Source organism: Lathyrus oleraceus, chromosome 4 (assembly GCF_024323335.1).
Source record: "Lathyrus oleraceus cultivar Zhongwan6 chromosome 4, CAAS_Psat_ZW6_1.0, whole genome shotgun sequence".
In the NCBI taxonomy this organism is placed as follows: Eukaryota; Viridiplantae; Streptophyta; class Magnoliopsida; order Fabales; family Fabaceae; genus Lathyrus; species Lathyrus oleraceus.
The window spans coordinates 483,894,647-483,914,006 of NC_066582.1; the positions used below are offsets into that span (position 1 = coordinate 483,894,647).

The 19,360-nt window shown below is 31.8% G+C and overlaps 2 protein-coding genes across 4 annotated transcripts in view; both read left to right on the top strand.

Moving 5' to 3' along the window:
* The first annotated feature begins 6,918 nt into the window (after positions 1 to 6,918).
* On the top strand, positions 6,919 to 19,143 carry LOC127076415 (inorganic pyrophosphatase 2). Of its 2 annotated transcripts, XM_051018063.1 has the most exons (3): positions 6,919 to 7,157; positions 7,268 to 7,647; positions 18,707 to 19,143. In XM_051018063.1, exons 1-3 carry the CDS (start codon positions 7,020 to 7,022, stop codon positions 19,011 to 19,013), a joined length of 825 nt encoding a protein of 274 aa, XP_050874020.1. In that variant the 5' UTR covers positions 6,919 to 7,019; the 3' UTR covers positions 19,014 to 19,143. The 2 variants fall into 2 exon arrangements, with proteins under 2 accessions (XP_050874020.1, XP_050874021.1); XM_051018064.1 differs by lacking the exon at positions 18,707 to 19,143 and having other exon boundaries at positions 7,268 to 8,102.
* The window catches only part of LOC127076418 (inorganic pyrophosphatase 2), an 88,950-nt gene continuing 87,506 nt past the window's right edge, over positions 17,917 to 19,360 (top strand). Inside the window, exons 1-2 of one of the 2 annotated variants that reach the window (XM_051018066.1) lie at positions 17,917 to 18,190; positions 18,327 to 18,706. In XM_051018066.1, coding sequence (XP_050874023.1) covers positions 18,053 to 18,190; positions 18,327 to 18,706 — 518 coding nt within the window. In that variant the 5' untranslated portion in view covers positions 17,917 to 18,052. The remainder of the gene's footprint in view (positions 18,191 to 18,326; positions 18,707 to 19,360) is intronic. The other variant, XM_051018068.1, reaches the window with a different exon arrangement.

The window sequence follows — 19,360 nt, forward strand, 5'->3', positions numbered from 1 at the left end:
ATCTCACGAACCAAACCGAGCTTCTACCAGGAAAAGCTCATGAAGCCGACACAATTTTTCACAATATAAACTCAATTACTAAACAAAGATTTTAGCAGGCTAATCTCAAGAACCAAGCAAAGATTTTAACGGGCTAATCTCAAGAACCAAGAAAGAGCTTTTGATTGGATAAGCTCAAGAACCGAACAAATACTTCTTACAAAGATATAAATAAAGATAAAAAAAACCTTTTGAGTAAAGTATAAACTCAACAAAACACCAATACAAAAGACGTCACATGTATTTTTCACTCTCTCGACACTAAAGCAACATCGGTGTAAAAATAAGAAATAAAGAAAAATAGAGTATAAAGGGAGATACAAGAGATTCAAAATTGAAATATGGTGTCAAATGAAGTGAGGAAAATCCCTCTATTTATAGGAGAAGAATTGGCTCAAAAAGAAATTATCCACGAGAAGTTTTAATGTCTTAATTGATTACACTAACTGTTAGTCATTTAGACAATGCTAAAATGGAAAGTTTTTTAATTGCATGGTCATTGATAGATTAAAGGCTTTTGAAATTGATTGGAGGCGTTATAAATGTTTTAAATGATTAACCCTATTTTGGTAATCGATAAACTAGTTTTAAGACCATCCTAATTGATTATATAAGTCAACAATCAACTAAGGACGCGTATAAAAATATTTTCATGGGTTTTTATCAAATAAGAGAGGCTTAGAAACCTTCTTTTTTATGTGTGTCTCTGTGTGTGTGTGTGTGTGTGTGTGTGTGTGTGTGTGTGAGAGAGAGAGAGAGAGAGAGAGAGAGAGAGAAAGAGAGAGAGTTGTCTTAGTATCTTGAGAGTTACTCTATACATTAACATTAAATTGTCACTTAGACACACACTATTCGTAGGACTAGATGATCTTGGTGGTTATGTATGATGCTGTTCAAAAGCGCTTTAGTAGGAGGATTTTGAGGGAATTCATAATAAAAACCATTCAGTCTTGATGGCTCTACCTTCTTGGGTACTTGCTTCTGAGCTTAACCTTGATGAATAATTCCCATTACTTTTAGAGGTTTCTGAACCACAATTTTTTTGTCAATGATCACCCTTATTTGTCTCAAAGTGTGCATCCCTAACCTTGTTGAGTTATCCTTTAACTCTTTATCCTCAAGATTAAAACCACAGTGTTCTAGAATTTTTTTATTAGGTCACAATATGGTAACCACATATTCCCATTCCTCTTATTTTCCATCATGTGGAAAATCACACAACTATCCCAATTTGTTTCAACTTTGTTAGCTAGTAACCAAATTAAAACAACATTGATTTTGGAGACCTACCCAAGGTTGAATTTTATCAAAACGAGGATACGGGTTTCCATATAGTGAATAAGACAAATATATGGACACATATAACCAACAGTGAGAGGAAATGGTAGATCCAAATTTGTATTTGATAGGAAGGGTTGAGAAAGAACATCAAAATAAAACTCTTCACTTTCCTCTATATCATTAGGCTTGTACAAAGAGATGGTGCATGCAAGATTATATACCTCATCAAACTCTTCAAGGGATAAGTAGATTTCTTTCCCATGAACCTTATAAGTTACCTTTAACAATTCCATTATATACCTAGTGAGGTTGTAAGTATGAATGAATAGCACTATAACGAGATGAATGCGCCTCCTCTGTCTCATGAAGTGCATAAACCTTGACAACTTCCTAAGGATCCTCCCCAAGATTTAAAGGTCCCTTAGATTCTAGCATTAAACCACGAGACAAATAATTTGTTTGAGAACTTATTACTTTCTATTCATAAGAAATCATAATCCTTTAAGTAACAAAAATAGAGGTTAACAAGGGTCAAGGTGGATGAGTAACTCCATATGGAACTACCTCTAAGATCTCAAAGAGCTCATTTGGGAATAACTCTCCTAGATGAGGAAATGTTTTCTTTGTCGATGGAGATCAATAGACACCTCATGGGTGTTCTAGATCTATGAGCAACATGTATTCTCTGATTATACCATGATCCATAACACCATGGACGCACTCACCTTAAAATCTCAATCGCAACCTTTGATTACACGAAAAGCAACACAAAAGCTAAACCTCATCGTTCTCTTCAAAATGATATTCAGGTGAAAAGGATGCCTTGAGAAGAAACAATTTCACACAAAGTATCAATAATTATACCATATATAGGGACCTCCAAAAAAACCTAGGGATGAGAATTTATGACTTAACAATGGATCCGAATTACCATTGAATATATGGCCATCTTTCTTGCTTTCTAGAATGTTAGGAAGTCCGAGAAGTGAAAGATATTAGTCTTTACATTAAAGGAATGAATATAACTTGGTAGAATGGGCTTAGACCTAAACACATCAACTGATAGGGATATTTACATAAAGATATGATGGCACACTTCACTGTTTTCAAGAGGCATCCAAATTCATAAGAGAGCATGGGCGCAATCATGAAAATTAAGAACAAACCAGTGAGATAATGCATTGAAAGGTTCAACAGAGAAGTTGTCTTATTAAAGGATGCAAACTTTAATATGAAGAAATATATGTTGACTTTGGGACTTCAAAGGGGATGCAAGTTCGTTTAGGTTGTATGAATATAGGATCCTAGAATCTTCAATGGTTTTCTTTAGAAGGGAAAAAAGTATATTCAGTATGAAGAAATAATATACACAAGTAGGGTGATCTACGACAAAGGTGAAAAAAGAAAGAGGAAATACACGTGCTCCAACAAAGTGAACAAATGGTCTCTCTAATATAAATACTCATATTATACACCTTTAAACATCTCTAAAAAGAATATCCTCCAAGAATGTGTCAATGTTGAGTTCTAAGAAGAAGAGGTGAAATTTCTAAAGTGTAGGAATGTCCCATCATAGACATAGCCAAATATTTTTGTTTTGACATAAGCAACAACAATGCATAATATTGCACTGAGATGAAGAATGTAATTGAAGATTCTATCCTGATGGGAAATTTGTCGAGATTTACGACATAAGACAAGAATAGGGCTAAACAAAGGAGGTATTAATATAATAACCCTAAAAAAAGATGGGGAGATAGCGTGCATGTTACCATAGAAGAAAAAACCTTAGAGGATGAGGAGGATGGAGATATTTGTGTGGCTTACGCCATCTTAAGAGGCATCTATTCCAAATTGGAAAACTCCCTCATCATAAAAAACATGAACGGGGAAACTCTCAAATCTTGGGGATATTTCCCCATCAATGCCCCTTGGAAAGAATAAATCCTAGAAAATGGATCGGTTAATGGTCTTGTTTGGAGAAAGTATGAAGGAATGAAGCTAGGTGGAGGTTAAAGAAGTGGTATCATAGGGTTTCCCCAATTCTAAGGGAGCCTCTTAAAATTCAGTAAAGAGAAAATTAAGGGATATGATGATCCCAACATCAAAAGAAGATTCAAGGTCCAAGGAAAAGAGGAAGCCTCCATTGTCATTTTTCCATGACGAATTGGTTAAAAAATCCAAAATATGTCTAATTATTTTTTAGGGTGGTCATGGAAAACTACAGTGTCACTAGGTCTTAGTTGACCAAGGTATTTATTATGACATCATGTACGTTGAAAAATTGTATTCCTTGTAGTTGACCTATAATGATCTGATAAATTACAATGGTTGTGATCTCTAAGGGTTCAATGGGTTGACCACTAGGCCTTGGGGTTCATAGATATTATGGTAACTTTAGGAAAAAAGAGTCCAGAAAGACCGCCAAGGCACAATTTTTGGTCATTGACTACAAGTCGATCTAAAACTGCATCATAGACCACCCAACATTCATTTCTCAAGAAGCTGCATTTTTGAAGATCCATCTCAAAATGAAATACCAAATATGGAGGGACCAGGTGGTCATTTTCAAGGCAAATCTGAAGACATGGAAGTCATTCTTTCTTATGTCATTGAAATTCAACAAATACAAGGTTGTCAAGGACCAAATAAGACTTAATAAGATAAAACCATCCTAAAAAGGTTTGAATATGAATCTGACTAATGTATGAGCAAGTGTGAACAAAGACCTAGGCATACTGGCAAGTAACATCAAGACATCAACGAATGAACATCTATCAAGAAAGGGAAATAAACATCCCTCCATAATGAAAGCCTTTGATGATGCGTCTCTAGAGAGATAAGAAATAGTTATTGGAACTTTTTTTTATTTTATTTTGTTAAAAAATTTCTAGCATCACTATCAATGAAATTTTCTTGCCCAATATGATAAACCTTCTTCATTTTCTTTTATATTAAAAAAAATTTAAGATAATCATACTCGATATTGGGAAAGGTAGCAACTCTCAAAGCACGAGGCCAAAGTGGAACACACATGTCAACATATGTCCTTGCTTTCCGTGAAAGGAAAGAAAATTATTCAACATTTAAAAGAAATATCCCACATGAGGCATAATTGATTGACATATATACAAAAAGAACAGTCCTAAGAGGACTAGGAAATAACAACACCTTATTCATCCCACGGAAGATAGACAAGGCCCATAAATGAGCCACTTAAAGATGCAAATATATTTTTTGATTAGCCATCGAAAAGGTGAAGGGTTCTCAAAAGCGATTAAACTTATAAGCTCGTAAGTTGAGAAATGGAAATACAAAATAGGAGACTGATTGCACTTACGACGAGCCATTCTTAAAACATTAAATGAAATTGATAAAGAAATAAAGATTGTGTACATGTACCATAACCCCGGAGAAACACAATATAATTACTCTTGTTATTCTTAACGTTCTTGCAAAGGTCCATACACACGACTCAGAGAGGCCTTTTAAGTTCAAGAACTCTCTAAAAGTTTGTGGTCATAATGTTGTTCATATAGTACCTTAACATCTCTATATGATCCCTAGTAGTAGAGGGCTCAACCATGTTACCACTCTCGTATATATCCCTAATAATTTCCATTTATTGGAAAGGAAAACTATAAGGGGAAGAACTTACACGTTCTTAAGATGATGAATGATGGAAGATATAGGAGAGTCTGGAAAACTTTGAGAAGAATCTTGCACTTAAGAAGTATATAAAAGATGAAGAAAATGTGAATATGAAAAAGGTCGAAGTCCAACTATTATAAACCAATTACCTAGGTCTCATAGGCTATCATTTCCCTAATGTAGGTATAAGTTTGCAATTGGATAATTGAAGCATCTATGGATCATTATTTACGCATCAACATAATGAATAGTCGTGTACCTCTCCAAGCAACACTTGAGGGGCCCTCTCCAAGTAATGCTTGAGAGACTCGCCCCTAAGCAACGCTTGACGAAATCTCCCCAAGAAACACTTGAGGGACTGTCCCCAAGCAATACTTCAAGGACTCACCTCAAGCAACACTTGAGGAATTTTCAAAAAAAACTCTTGAGAGAATCATCCCAATATGCTTAAAGGAATCCTTATCGTGGGCTTCATAGAAACCATTGTGCATCTGAATTAATCATTCCATTCTTCCTATGCCTTGTGCTCGAGGGGTTGTGGATTAGGATCACTTCAATGGGCCTGGAAAGAAGCATACCAAATGTCCTAGAAAAAAATCAATGCAAATGGCCTTGAAATTATCAGGTGGGTGTCACCTCAGGTCGCCCGACTGTGACTTGGGTCGCCCGTGTCATACCATGTTTACCACCTGATCCGTATAAGCCAAATGTGGCAGACGAGATGCCCAGGAAAGAGTCAACTGGACCATAACTGAAAGGAAGCAAATTGTCCCTCCAATTAAGGAGGAAGAATCAATCCTCTCCATATTCCAATGTATTTGTTGGAAAAGTAGGAGAAAAACATTTCTTCATTATTACCGGACCTAAGAAGTCATTTATTTTCACTCCAATCCTAAGGTTTGGGGATTCATTCATTAATTTTCATTGATTCAGTATATGCAAAGTCTTTTGCGCCCATACACGTAAGTATAATCCCTTTCTTGTATTTCATAGGTATTTTTAGTAAAAGTAATATAATTTTTGGTTTGATGTGTGGTTTGATGCACCCAACCTTGATTGAAAGTTACATGTTTTAATAGTTTCTTTTTCATTAATGCTTAAGTGAACTATGAAAAATTGTTGAATTCTAGTGGTATCTAGTTCCTAAGCCAAATAGAAAATATTTACAAGTGTAAACAATTCTTAAAAATATTGATAAGTATATTGTTTCTACATGAAAGTGTATGTATATATAGTTTGGGGCTAAAATTAAAGTTGTGCTTAGCAGTTGAAATGTGAGTTGAATTTGAATTTAATTGATAAAGATTGCAATATTGTAATAAATATAGAGAAAAGGTTAGAAAACTTCGAAACACACTAAAGCCAAACAAAACAAAACAACACAAAACAAAACAAATCACAATACCACAACCTTGGAGTCACTGTCATAATCAGGACCACAGGTGAAAAATAAAATTCATAAATCAAGAGCTAGACTGTAGAAATGTAAGAGATCGTTTATTTATTTATTTTTAATTTTACAAGAGACTAAAGTTCAAATGAGTAGTTAAAAGTTTAGAGAAATTAAACGCAGGATTTTGGTATCATAGACATATACAAGAAATGGAACTATACTCGGAATATTCTTATGAGTTGCAACATGCAATTTCATCTAGTGGTAGAGAACAAATATAAGTGCTTTACACACACAACTCACAAAGCCACCTAATATAATTCTCATTCCTTGCCCTCATGGTTAAAGCAACCCACACCCTTCGATCTTCTGCCTAATCAAAATTTAATCAAATTGAACGGCTGAGATGGAATTTGAAATACAACGAGGATTAAAAGTAATTCTCCTAAACCTAACTACTTTAACAGATTCTTGTCCAAAGGATATAATGTAATATTCCTTTAGAATCAAAATCAAATACTCTCCGACACCTTCCCTATAAATACCTTTCTCTTTGTGTTCAAATTCAAGCCAAGAACCAATCTTGTGAACCAGTTTTTTCCTTCTAGGTCATTCAAATCTTTGGCATTCTCTTTCTCACCTCTCAAAGAAAAGAATGTCTAATATTGTTATTGTTTTCGACTTTGACAAAACCATCATCGACTGCGACAGTGATAACTGGTTGATCGAAGAGTTAGGTTTCACTGATTTGTTCAATCAGCTCCTTCCCACAATGCCATGGAATTCTGTCATGGTATGCTCTTTATTCTCTATATCTATTGATTCTGTCTTGTAGATAATCTGTTTTTGTATCAATGGCATGATAAATAATTAACTTGAGTCTTTTGTGTTTTGGAGTTATAGGACAAAATGATGATGGAATTTCACTCACATGGTATAACCAATGAAGATATTGAAAAGGTTCTTCATAGGATTCCAATTCATCACAGAATAATACCTGCAATCAAATCAGCATATGCTTTAGGGTGTGATTTGAGGATTGTGAGTGATGCGAATATGTTTTACATTCAAACTATTTTGAAGCATTTGGGAATAAAAGAATACTTTTCAGACATTAACAGTAATCCAGGTTATGTTAATCAACAAGGAAGGGTTAGAATTTCACCTTATCATGACTTCAACAAAAATTCACATGGTTGTACTAATCCATGCCCTCCAAACATGTGTAAGGGTTTAATCATTGATAGAATTCAAAACACAGTTAGTGAATTGGATAACAAGAGGTTCATCTACCTTGGTGATGGTGCTGGTGATTACTGTCCTAGCTTGAGACTTAGAGAAAGAGACTTTGTGATGCCAAGGAAGAATTTCCCAGTTTGGGATTTGATATGCAAAGATCCTTCACTTGTCAAAGCTGAAATCCATGGTTGGTGTGATGGAGAAGAGCTTGAACAAGTTTTGATGAAGTTGATCAACAAAATTATGATGGATGAGCATGCTCAAATCATTGCATGTGATTGCAAGCTACAAACTCTATCCACTCCAGTGCTTGAGTCTTTTCCGAAAGCTCTCAGAGTTCAGCCATAATTCTTAGGTTACTAGTTATACTATATATTGCAAATGTATTATAAGTTATTAATAGGTTTTTTCATGTGTCCTTAAATTTGCCCAAAAAGGAAATTATTATGGTTGTCTGGTGATACGATAGAATAAATGTACTATTGCTTATTTATTTCAATAGAGTTTAAAAAAAAAATCAGAATATTGATAACTTAATTTTAAAATTTAATTTATAAACTTTTATTTTGATTATAAGCAGAGTTATGATGAGAAAATAAATTACATGCCTTTAAAATTTCCAACAGTAAAGTGGATATGCTAAAAGAACATGTTCTTTGTAGCAATATATTCAATGTCAGTCTAAAATATTCAATGTCAAAATATTTGAGTGAAAAAAGCTCTTAGTATTTATGAAGTGTATGAAAGCGGTATTGTCGCATTATAACATACGTGACTTAGAGTTGATTTAAACTGTTTTGAAGTGGGAGTTTATGTTCTTTAGCGACATAGCACATAACTTGATAAGTAGCCTCATGACAAGTGACATATTGTGCCTCCATGGTAGAAGTATATGTGAGAATCTTCTTAATACTTTAAAAAAATCAAGGCCATGATAACTCCTACCATCATAAAAATTAAGTTGAAAGTAGAGCTTCGATCGTTAGGTCAACATAAAATGTGAAACCAAGGCCATGATAACTCAAAGGAATCATTGGAAGAAATATTTGAGAAAGTCCCTTTGTAAACAATTCTGTTTTTTATACTATATCCTTTTCCTACTGATCACCGTTATTTTTGATAAATCAAATCACAAATTTTTGTTCACTTACAAAATTAAATTCGAAACAATTCTAGTAGGATTAAACTCGAAACAATCATAGGACATATTTTACAAAAGATGTGAGAAAAGAATGTTTAAGCTTTGAATATTGACGTTTGAATGTAGAAAGTTTGAATATAAACTCTAATTAAAATAATGCAGAATTGTTTTAAAGATAAAAAATAAACAAAGAACATAAGAGATCATTCAAGTAACTGCTTAGAATTTAAAGATTAAGAGAAAAGGATGCAATACATCTTCTCGCAAACAATTCTCTTTTTGTAATTTGGATACTTAAGTTCTATAGATAATGCTTAATGAATTTTTCAACCCCTATTTACATGACAAACTTATACACTATTACAATGTTAATTGTCGATAACGGTTATTTTCAGAGAATTTGACACGTACTCCCTTAGGTGGGCTTCAGCCTTTTAGTATACTTCCACATGTCTTTGACATTGAATTATTTTGAACTGCTTCTCTTTTAAATCTTCTATCTACTTCTGTCGAAAGTTTCTTATGTCAATCATTGGAGCACATCATCGAAATGCTTAGCTAACTATACTTAGCCTGCGAATTTTTCCCACTTCTACTTCTATCAAATATGTTAAATCATCATAACCCTTCTCGAGATTATGGACATGTTTTAATGAGAGAGTGATCATAATATTGTGGATATGTTTTTGAGACTCTTCCAAACCAGGTTTGGTAGATTTCTAAATTATCTAATCTTTGAACCCAAAAATAGACTAAGTCCCAAAACATCTGATAAGCGAGTCGAACTCAACTCTTCAGCCAAAGTCATCAAAACATCGAAATAATAATTAGGTTACTTTATACTCATCAATCTCATAGAAATACTGAACCAAAAAATCTCAGGCTAACGACTACTAGTTGGTCATTGTATCTTGTAATTTTAGCATCATGATCACATTTTGGTTTTAGAGACCCATCAACATCCAATAAGTTTGCAACTAACTAGAATTCCTTGAGATACCAAACTTAATTATGAGACGTAAAAGATAATTCATCATGCATAAAATTTAGCCAATAAAAATATGATAATAAGAGATTGCTTCATGAAAAATGGTAAGATCATCATCATTATCATGGAGATCAAACACTCCTAAAGACACATAGACACATTACGTAGTTATTTGGCATACAAGGCTTGTATACTCTCTAAGATTATCTTATTAGAGATGGTGCATCAACATCAATAATTTAAACAATGACATTGGTATTTGGAATGTGTTCATGGTCTCATTCATTAATCAATTGTGTCACTATATCATCTTCTTAAAAGGTATGGTCATTGTATTGGGCAATAGGAATCATAATATATGCGTAAAGAGAAATAAATGTTATAGAAGCAAAGTACAATTTTATTTAAGAGTAATTGGTTGTGGTGTAGAAACTCCAATACCCACTTAAATATTAAAGGAAACTACTCATTCGTTTTTCAATAACTCGTGTAGATTGATAAAAAAGAATTAAATATGCAACCTTTTAGATCTCACGCTATATCCAATAAAAACACTAACAATCTACATATCGAGTTTCTTTTGTTGAGGATTATATTTAATTTTTTTCCTTACAACCCCGCCTATGATTATGAATTTAAATAGTAGTCCTTAATGTACTTCCCCAAAGAAATACAAGTATTGTAGAATGATTCATCATGAATCTTACCATATCCCTAAGGGTGCGATTACGTCTAGTGCAACTCCATTCTTTTTAGGATTTCTAGGAATTGTGTATTGAGCCTCAATTCCACATTTATCAAGAAATTTGGTAGAAATTTCACTTTTTGATCGTGAGCGATGAAGGTTTCTCTCATTTCAAAGAACAAGCTGAAATTTGTTGATGGAACTTTCACTTAACCTGTTTCCATGCATGTTTTGCATGACCAATGAATCCATTATAACAACATGATATATATTGATTTCAACGCTCAATTTTAGAAAACATCAATAAATCAATACTCTAGATTTACAAAGCATTTGTTTTTTTTAAGATTCGTGATCAATGTTTCTCCCAAGGTTTTTCCAAAATTTTGACATACAAATGATCGCACTAAATTTTATCAGGGAACCCTAGATATTTCTTCTTATTTCACACAATTTAAGACATGTGAGAAGAGATTGAGAAATTTTGACCTCCTAGTGATTGTACATTCACAATCCTTTGTAGCTACGTCGCCGCCGTCGATCTTCCTAATTAAAAAGATCAATACAAATTGATTGAATTCATGAATGTGTTGAATGAAAGATACACTCGTGTTTGCTTGCATATTGTGTTGATGGACTCTATTTCCTATATTGATAAGCATTTTTCTCTAATTTTTGGTCAAGAATGTCAATTGAAAATTCTGATTCTCCTTAATCCTATTAATGAAAATCTATGCATGTTGGCCCTAATGGTTCTAGTCATCATTAACTTCTTCATGCGATCGTTGTAGTTTTGGTGGTTAGGGATCAACCCGTTTTTGCACTCACTGTCAAATAACAAATCATGTTATGTAAAAATTCTTTTTAAAGCATGGTTATCCCTCAGATTTAAAATTAAAAATGGATAATTCTTTATTATGTCCTGGCTCTTGCCTAAATATTTCGTCCTTACGGGACTTGTGCTGGAGGGATTGAGAACCGGAATATTTTTCCTTAACCACTTCTCCCTTACATGCATTATGATTGAGGAATTATGGATTAGTATGTCATAAATCAGACATAGTGAAGTCCAAAGGCCTCGGGCCATTAATTATCTAACTAGTAACCATCGAGAAGAATGCATAAATGCTCAAGGGTGAGGTCGCATAATGAGGTTTACATGTTCCATATTGGGTCATACTTACAGAAATGACATGTTCATACATGTTTTTGAGGAAGTTAATGGGATCCTTTTATTCATAATCATATTCTCTAGTTTTGAGGAGTGACTCGCCCCATTTTCTCCCACGTACTTCCTCAGATTTGTAGGTAAAGGAATTGGTATCTCCTTAAATGAGTGAGGCTATAAATACATAATTCAATGGTTAGGAAAAATAATCACTTCCTTAGATACCTAAATCTTAAGCCCTCTTACACACGACTTTGTAGATCAGATATGAACTATTATTTACAACAACCCAAAACGTCACAGTACACCTTGAAAACAAAATATAGCTTAGAACAATCACAAGTTTAATTTGGAGACAGTTGGAAACTATCGATATTATTGTAACGATAAATTATCACAAATCACACTCATAACATATATATCACAATGATTGTGAAGTTGTGCAATGTTGTGTTCGGACTGATACAATTCGTCACAAAACATATTGTTTTGTTGTAGGGACAAATCACTTATCTTCAATACAACATATAGAAAGAAAAAAAATCACCTTTTACATCATTATTCAAATGTAAATCACTAAACTCTAAGGCTTTATCTTTTAATTTTTGAAATATTATAATAATATATTTTCAATTTAAACAATTTATCAAATCCCTTCAAAATCCATAAACCCCTTCTCAAATACTAACTTTTTAATTTTTTAAATTAAAAAATTTCAATATTCTGAATAAAATGAAACCATCTTAAGTAATTGTTTTCTCTCAATCACTCTCTTTTTTAAAATCCTTCCCTTCAAACTTTCTATCCGAACCTTAATGTAACCACACCACCACATGTTTTTTGCACATGTTTTTTGCAGATTGAAATTATACTAAATTATAAGCAATAAGTTAAAAAAATTGGAAAGACACTAAAGCCAAAATACCTTGAATTTCGTCTTCGTTAAAATCAGGACCACCAAGCAACGTTACAAATCACAAAACCACAACCTTGGAAACACTATCATAATCAGGACCACATAGGTGAAAAAAAAAGATTCACAAGAGCTTGGTACTTAAGTGTAGCAGTATGATAGTTTACTTAAACAAATTTTTTTAGTAATTATATTTGATTAAAATTTATATATATATATATATATATATATATATATATATATATATATAATATATATATATATATATATATATATATATATATATATATAATGTCATATCATTATTATTATTATAATCCGTGTGACATGCCATGTGGTTGATTTGCTTCCAACAATAGCTTATTTTACGTTATTAGATTGACGCATGTTTCATTAAATTCAAAATCGATGAAATACATACTTGGGTCAAGCAGGGAATGAATCGAAAATTGCATTAAATAATCATAAAAATAATGATTATATTAACACAAAAATAGGAGTAGCTCATTATAGAGAAATTAAGCGCACGATTTTGGTAGCATATAATAAGGAATGGAACTATACTAGGAATAACTAGGAATATTCTTATGAGTTGCAATATGCAATTTCATCTAGTGGTAGAGAACAAATAAGTGCTTTACACACACAACTCACAAAGCCACCTAATATAATTCTCATTCATTGCTCTCATGGTTAAAGCAAGCCACACCCTTCGATCTTCTGCCCAATTAAATCTTAATCAAATTGTACGACTGAGATGGAATTTATAAAAGTAATTCTCTTGAACCTAACTAGTAATTCTCTTGAACCTAACTACTTTAATAGATTCTTGACGAGAGATTTTCTATTTTTTCATTTAAAAGTAGTTTGTTGAGAGAATTTATTATTATTTTTTTTTTAAAATAGTTTGTTAAGAGTATTTATTATTTTTTTGTTTAAAAATTATAATTGAGAGAGAGTATGTAATTTTTTCATCTAAAAATTGTAAGTGAGAGATGGTTTATAATTTTTTCTTTCAAAAATTGTAATTGAAAGAGAACTTGCATTTTTTCAGATCAAAAATTAGAGTTATTTAAAGTTAAATAATGAATTTGTGAATTTTATTTTTTATTTTTTTTGTGCTCTTATTCTTTTTGTGAGTATGCTTCTGCGTGTATAGAAATTTGTTTTTTTTGTTATTTTCTCAACAATTTATATTATAGCTAAAGTAACAATTATTCTGATCAGGGTAGAAAGAAGACAATAAGATTGAAAAGTAATAATTTTACAAATGTGACTAATCATTATATTTAAAATGATTGTTTGAAGATGGAGTTCAAAATAAAGTGAAGAGATGTGAGACTTTAAATGAAGGAATGATTTGTTTGATCAAATAGTATATCCATACAAATCAAACATCGGATAGTAGAAAGAAAATATAATTTGATTGTTGAGAGAGTTTATTATTTTTCCGTTCAATTACACGGCCTCTAGGATTTTTCCGTATAATTTGATATGTTGATGCTCATTGTTGTGTGATTTGCGAGATTTGAGTCTAAAGCATCTTGTTATGGGTGGTCATAGATTCTACTATAGAAGCTAGTTGTCTTACCACTTCATTAGTGTGGAGGTTCTTATTCTTAAATTCGTCATTCTGTCGAGTTTGTGTCTCCACAAAAATTTCCATCATGATTTCTAAGTTTGAATTTCTAGGTGTTTTATCATGTGGGATATTAGTTGGTCCCAAGGCATTTTGGTTATTTTTGTAAGAGAGGTTGGAGAGGTCTTGCCACCCCGGATTGTAGGTATTCAAGTACGGGTTTCCTCTTTGATCATTCACATAATTAACAGTATCTGGATTGGTTCCCCCTATTTGAACCATCTGACATTCTCCCACGTTATATCCATCCATCTGTTCTCCCATGTGTAGGTGTTGATTGGGCCATAGTTAGATTCTCAATTTTTTTATATAACGCGTCAAATTTTGCTTTCATATGATCAAATTGGCTAACCTCATAAATCCTACCCTTGGGTGGGGGGGGGGGGGGGGGGGGGGGGGGGGTAGCACTTCTATCTTCGACAGAACCCCATGAGTGGTGGTTCTTTGTCATATCTTCAATCAAATTGTACGCCACGTCTTGCGGGTTGTTCATTAGTGCATCATCGACAGTCGCATCAAGGGTCATCCTTGTAGAGTAAAGGAGACCATTATAGAAAGTGTGTATCACTAACCATTTGCCAAGCCCATGAAACGGGAAAAGTCTTTATAAATCCTTATAACGCTCACATGCGTCAAAAAGAGAATCTCTATCTTCCTATCGAAAGTTGTTTATTCCCCCCTCCTTACTTGGACAATTTTACTGAGTGGAAAATATCGCGCAATGAAAACAACTTTAAGTTTTGCCCAAGTTGTTATAGAGTTCGCGGACAGAGATTTGATCCAAGCTCGGGCTCGATCTCACAATGAAAATAGGAACAATCTAAGGCGTATGACGTTTTGGTCAATGTTGTTAGCCTTCAAGGTACCACAATTATCAACAAAAATTGACAGGTCGAATTTGGGTTTTCCGTAGGCAACCCAAAAAATTGATTTTGTTGAACAATGCCTATTAGGAAAGGCTTGAGTTCAAATTTGCTTGCTGCTATGGACGGATGCACGATGCTACTACGTGGTTCCTCATTAGTGGGAATCGCGTGGTCTTTGAGAGGCTTATTGTCTACTACCTTAGCCATCTGTTGCAAAGCTAGGAGGCGACATTTTTCGAGAGGAAAATGATCGATCTCGTTAATCAGTTCAACTAAAGTTCCGATCGAACGGGTGCTTCACATAAAACATAATAAGTATAAAAGAAAAAATACCTTAGTCTAAATGGATTTGAAATAAAGATTTGATATCAAAAGAACTCCCCGACAACAACGTCGAAAACTTGATTTGTGTGAATCGCAAGTACACGATTGTGTCAAGTAGTAAAAAGATTCGATCCCACAGTGAAATGTATGATTACTAATTATCACTTCAATTATGCTTATCTAAGGTTGATGCAAAAGGTTTGTTTAATGCATATTAAAAACTAGATTTTTAATAATTAATAAAAAGAAGGACTTAGAGTTATTATCCTCCATCTAGACTCATCTTTAAGATAATTCATATTTGAATTACAAGAAGTTCTAAGCTATTTTTATAGAAAATTAGACAAATATGTATGTCACCCACTTTTGTGGCGTGCACATCTAAACGTGTTTCAGGCACGACTAAGCAGTTCAATCGAGAGTATTACACCTTGTCATGCAACAACGCTTCTTGATTGTTTCTCAATTGAGATCAAATCGTCTTGTCAGTGGCGCATCAAACTCAATTGTTTAGTAACTCACTTTCGTATATCGAATTATTATCTTTCGACACATGATCGACCTCTATTTTTACTTTGCTTTCGCAATCGCGTACACATGAAATTGAACTCAAATTCTAAAATAAAGCAAACGTATTCTTCTTACAATAAAAAATGAAATAGTTAATAGGGGTTTGTCATGAGGTGGACTTTGATAACCCCGTGTCCCTAAGGATCTAGTCACTCATGGTGAGATGAACGACAACAATAAACAAAGTTAAGAGCATTATAAGAAAAGTAAATATCATTCTCATAAATATATAATAAATATAGGGAATAGAAAATAGTTCGTTCAATATTAATTTAGAGAGAAATTGAAAGAATTTTTTTTGTCAAAATAAAAATAAAAGATTTGTTTATTTTATTGAAATTTAAAAAAGTGATAAATAAAAGAGAATAGTAATTTGATAAAATTTAAAAAACTCTCTATTAAAATATAAATAAAATATTTGTTTATTTTATTTAAATTAAAAAATGATAAATAGAAGAGAATAGTAATTTGATCAAATTTTATTTTCAAATGGAAAAGTATTATATTTTAATATGTGAAAGTGTGAAATATGATATATATTTTTAAACGGAAAAAGTATTATGTTTTAAAAAATATCATCTCAAAATAGATGTAATTTTTATTTTATTGTTTTATTTTTATTTTTTAATTATATCATTTAAAATACTTCTAATTTATTATACTCTCACTTTATATCAATGACAATTATAACACATCAATAATTAATAAATAAAATTTGATCAAATTACTATTCTCTTCTATTTATCTTTTTTTTATTTTTAATTTCAATCAAATAAACAAATATTTTATTTATATTTTGACATAGAATTTTTAAATTTTATCAAATTACTATTCTCTTTTACTTATCATATATTTTTTAATTTCTATAAAATAAACAAATATTTTATTTATATTTTGACATGATTTTTTTCTGTATCTATAAATTAAAAGAAATGATATTCCTACACAAAAACCTACACTTATACCGTATTTCATTATTCACCGATACGATAAATAGTGAAATATTATAATAATATAGTTTTTTAAAAATAAAATATTAAAAATATTTTTTTATTTTTTTATTTTTAAATTAAAAGATATTGATATAAAATTATGTGATTAACCAACTTTATAATTTTATTAATCAACTTTTTACATTATATTAATCAACTTTGATGATTGTTCAAAATTTATTTGGATAACTGAACTTTTATTAATCAATTTCATAATTTTATTAACAAATTTTTTAATTTTTATTAACCCAACTTTGATGTAGTAGTAAAAATTATTTTTAATATCTTAGAAGTGTATTAACCAACTCCATTACTTTATTAATTAATTTTTTATATTTCATTATCCAACTTTATTTTATTACTTTAAACACGTTCACGCTTAATATTCATATATTGTTTATGTATTATTCATACACCGTCTATAATTTTTTTTATTTAAATATATATATATATATATATATATATATATATATATATATATATATATATATATAGGATTTAATTGATATACACTGACGGTGTAAAGATTTTTTACACTTTCAGTTAATCACAATCACTGATTTATTTAAAATGTTTGATTTTTATTTTAACCACTTAAAAAGTAATACAAACGGATGATTGTGATGTATGAATAGGGTAACTGACAAATAAATATTGAAAAAAGTATTTTCTGTTCACTATATTTTATTTTATATTTATGAGAATGATAATTATATTTTTTTTGTGGTGTGAATGATAATTATTTTGAAATCAATGAAGTAACTTTTATATAAAAAACTTGATTAACAAACCCAAATTTGAAACCAGGTAGAATGGAACTATACCAAGAATATTCTCATGGCTGCAAACGCACTTCATGTCCAAGCATGCCACACCCTCCGATTTTCTAATAAACCTAAATCCAATGGCTGATATTTATTTTCAACAGTTCTCTTTCTCGGTTTTGGAAAAAGATAGCCACCGGTAACTTCTTTAGCAGCTTTTTTTAGCCCTCAACTTTTACGAGTATATGCTATCTAATATTCCTTTTTCAAATCAGAGATTCCTTCTTCTTTTTTCACTTTAAATACCTTTCTCTCTCGGTCTAACAAATTCAAGCCAAAAGCCAATTTTGAAATCACTAGTAAACACCCATTTACCTTCTTCACCCCTCAAAGAAAAGAATGTCTAATATTGTTATTGTTTTCGACTTTGACAAAACCATCATTGATTGTGACAGTGATAATTGGTTGATTGATGAATTGGGTTTCACTGATTTGTTCAATCAGCTTCTTCCCACAATGCCTTGGAATTCAGTCATGGTATGTATGCTCTTTATTCTCTTATTTGCTCTGTTTTATTATTACTCTGTTTTTCATTCATTCCAAACTCTGCATTGTTTCAGTTGCAACTTGCATAACAAACTAATTAATTTTTTTTTGTTTTTTGGAATTACAGGATAGGATGATGATGGAGTTTCACTCACATGGTATTACCATTCAAGAGATTGAAAATGTTCTTCACAGAATTCCTATTCATCATAGAATCATACCTGCAATCAAATCAGCGCATGCTTTAGGGTGTGATTTGAGGATTGTGAGTGATGCAAATATGTTTTACATTCAAACTATTTTGAAGCATTTGGGAATAATCGAATGCTTCACAGAGATTAACAGTAATCCAGGTTATGTTAATCAACAAGGAAGGGTTAGAATTTTGCCTTATCATGACTTCAACAAAAATTCACATTGTTGTGCTAATCCATGCCCTCCAAACATGTGCAAGGGTTTAATCATTGATAGAATCCAAGACACAGTTAGTGAAGTGGATAACAAGAGGTTCATCTACCTTGGTGATGGTGCTGGTGATTACTGCCCTAGCTTGAGGATTAGAGAAAGAGACTTTGTGATGCCAAGGAAGAATTATCCAGTTTGGGATTTGATATGCAAAGATCCTTCACTTGTTAAGGCTCAAATTCATGGTTGGTGTGATGGAGAAGAGCTTGAACAAGTTTTGATGAAGTTGATCAACAAGATTATGATTGAAGAAAATGCAAAATTCATTTCAAGTGATTGCAAGCTACAGACTCTATCAACTCCTGTTTTTGAAACCTTGCCTAAACCTCTCTCAGTTAGACTATCATAGCAAATGTATCTAGCTGTTTTTTCTTTTGTCGTTAAATAGATTAATATTAATTAAACTTTTCTAGAGTTTAGTTTAGCCCTACACTTTGTAGATTATTTATGTTCATTTCAAAAAATACCTTTTTCTTTTCCCTCTTACGTGCCATTTTTAATCTCAAAAGTCATTTGAATTTAATGGTTGATTTTGATTTCTCTCACTTACACCTAAAGTACCACATTTTTTTTTGACAAAGAGAGCCTAGTCTAAAAAAAAAGAATCATCTTAGGGGTAACGATTTCCCATACATGCACTAAAAACAAAAGCTTAATTTGTAAAATACAACATTATAGATACATATATTTATATAT